The 1,010-nt window shown below is 72.5% G+C and overlaps 1 protein-coding gene across 1 annotated transcript in view; it reads left to right on the top strand.

The window, feature by feature from the left end:
* Positions 1-102: 102 nt before the first annotated feature.
* The window catches only part of EMIHUDRAFT_456187 (hypothetical protein), a gene marked incomplete at both ends in the record, with an annotated part of 3,123 nt that continues 2,215 nt past the window's right edge, over positions 103-1,010 (top strand). Inside the window, 4 exons of the mRNA XM_005784251.1 lie at positions 103-111; positions 366-463; positions 591-681; positions 754-875. Of these exons, the coding sequence (XP_005784308.1) occupies positions 103-111; positions 366-463; positions 591-681; positions 754-875 (320 nt within the window). The remainder of the gene's footprint in view (positions 112-365; positions 464-590; positions 682-753; positions 876-1,010) is intronic.

The raw sequence follows: 1,010 nt of genomic DNA, 5'->3' as shown, positions 1-1,010 counted from the left end.
GCGCCGGTTCTCTCGACAAGACAGGACGGTGAGGGGCGGCGGCGTAACGGGCGAGGCACATAGTGCGGGCGCTATCGCGGGCTGAAGGCGTGCGACGCCGCCATGCCGGCGGTGAGGGCGGACAGGGCGGAGGATCGGGCCGCAGCCATGGAGCCAGCCGGCTGCTACGGCTCCGGCCGTGATGGGGGCGGGGAGGGGGCGGGGGCGACGGCCGCACGGAATCGCCGCCGGCGGGGGGCGAGGGCGCGGGCGAAGGAGGAGGAGCCAGAGCCCGGGGAGGATTGGGAGGGGGAGGAGCGGCCGGAGGAGTACGCCGGCCTCTTTGACGACCCGTATGGGGCCGTCGCCTGCTGTGCCATTTGTAGTGCCAGTCCGAGCCAGTCTGCTGTGACAGCGCAGTAAAATTCTCCTTTTGGCTCTGGCGGGCGGCGCTGGCCCGAGACATCCTGCAACAAGCCCCGATGTGCGCCCCTCTCTCGCTCCGAACCCGCCCCAGCAACCGCCTCCAGCCGCCGCCGCCGCGTCTCCGTCCGCTCCAGCTTCACCCGCGCACCACCCGACGCCCGCACCACCCGCCGCGCCGCCTGCAGGCCCGCTCCGGACGACGACCCCGACGAGGAGGAGGACAAGAAGGAGATCAAGGCGCTCGACGAGGGAGACATCGCGCTGCTCAAAACCTACGTGAGCCGCCGCCGCCGCGCCCGCTCTCTCGCCGCGGCGTGACCGCTGCGCCCCTCCCTCGCCGTCGCGCAGGGCGTCGGCCCGTACAACAAGAAGGTGCTCGGGGTGGAGAAGGACATCAAGGAGCTCAACACGAAGATCTTTGAGCTGGTGGGCGTCAAGGAGAGCGACACCGGCCTCGCGCCGCCCTCCCAGTGGGACCTCGTCTCCGACAAGCAGATGATGCAGGAGGAGCAGCCGCTGCAGGCGCCGCCGCAGCTGCCGCCGCGCAGCCACCACCACCGCCCGCCACCAACACCGCCCGCCGCCGCGCCGCCGCCGCGCCGCCG

Source organism: Emiliania huxleyi, assembly GCF_000372725.1.
Source record: "Emiliania huxleyi CCMP1516 chromosome Unknown EMIHUscaffold_171, whole genome shotgun sequence".
Lineage (NCBI taxonomy): Eukaryota > Haptophyta > Isochrysidales > Noelaerhabdaceae > Emiliania > Emiliania huxleyi.
Note: the sequence above shows the minus strand (reverse complement) of the source record. Positions and strands in the feature narration are given on the sequence as shown.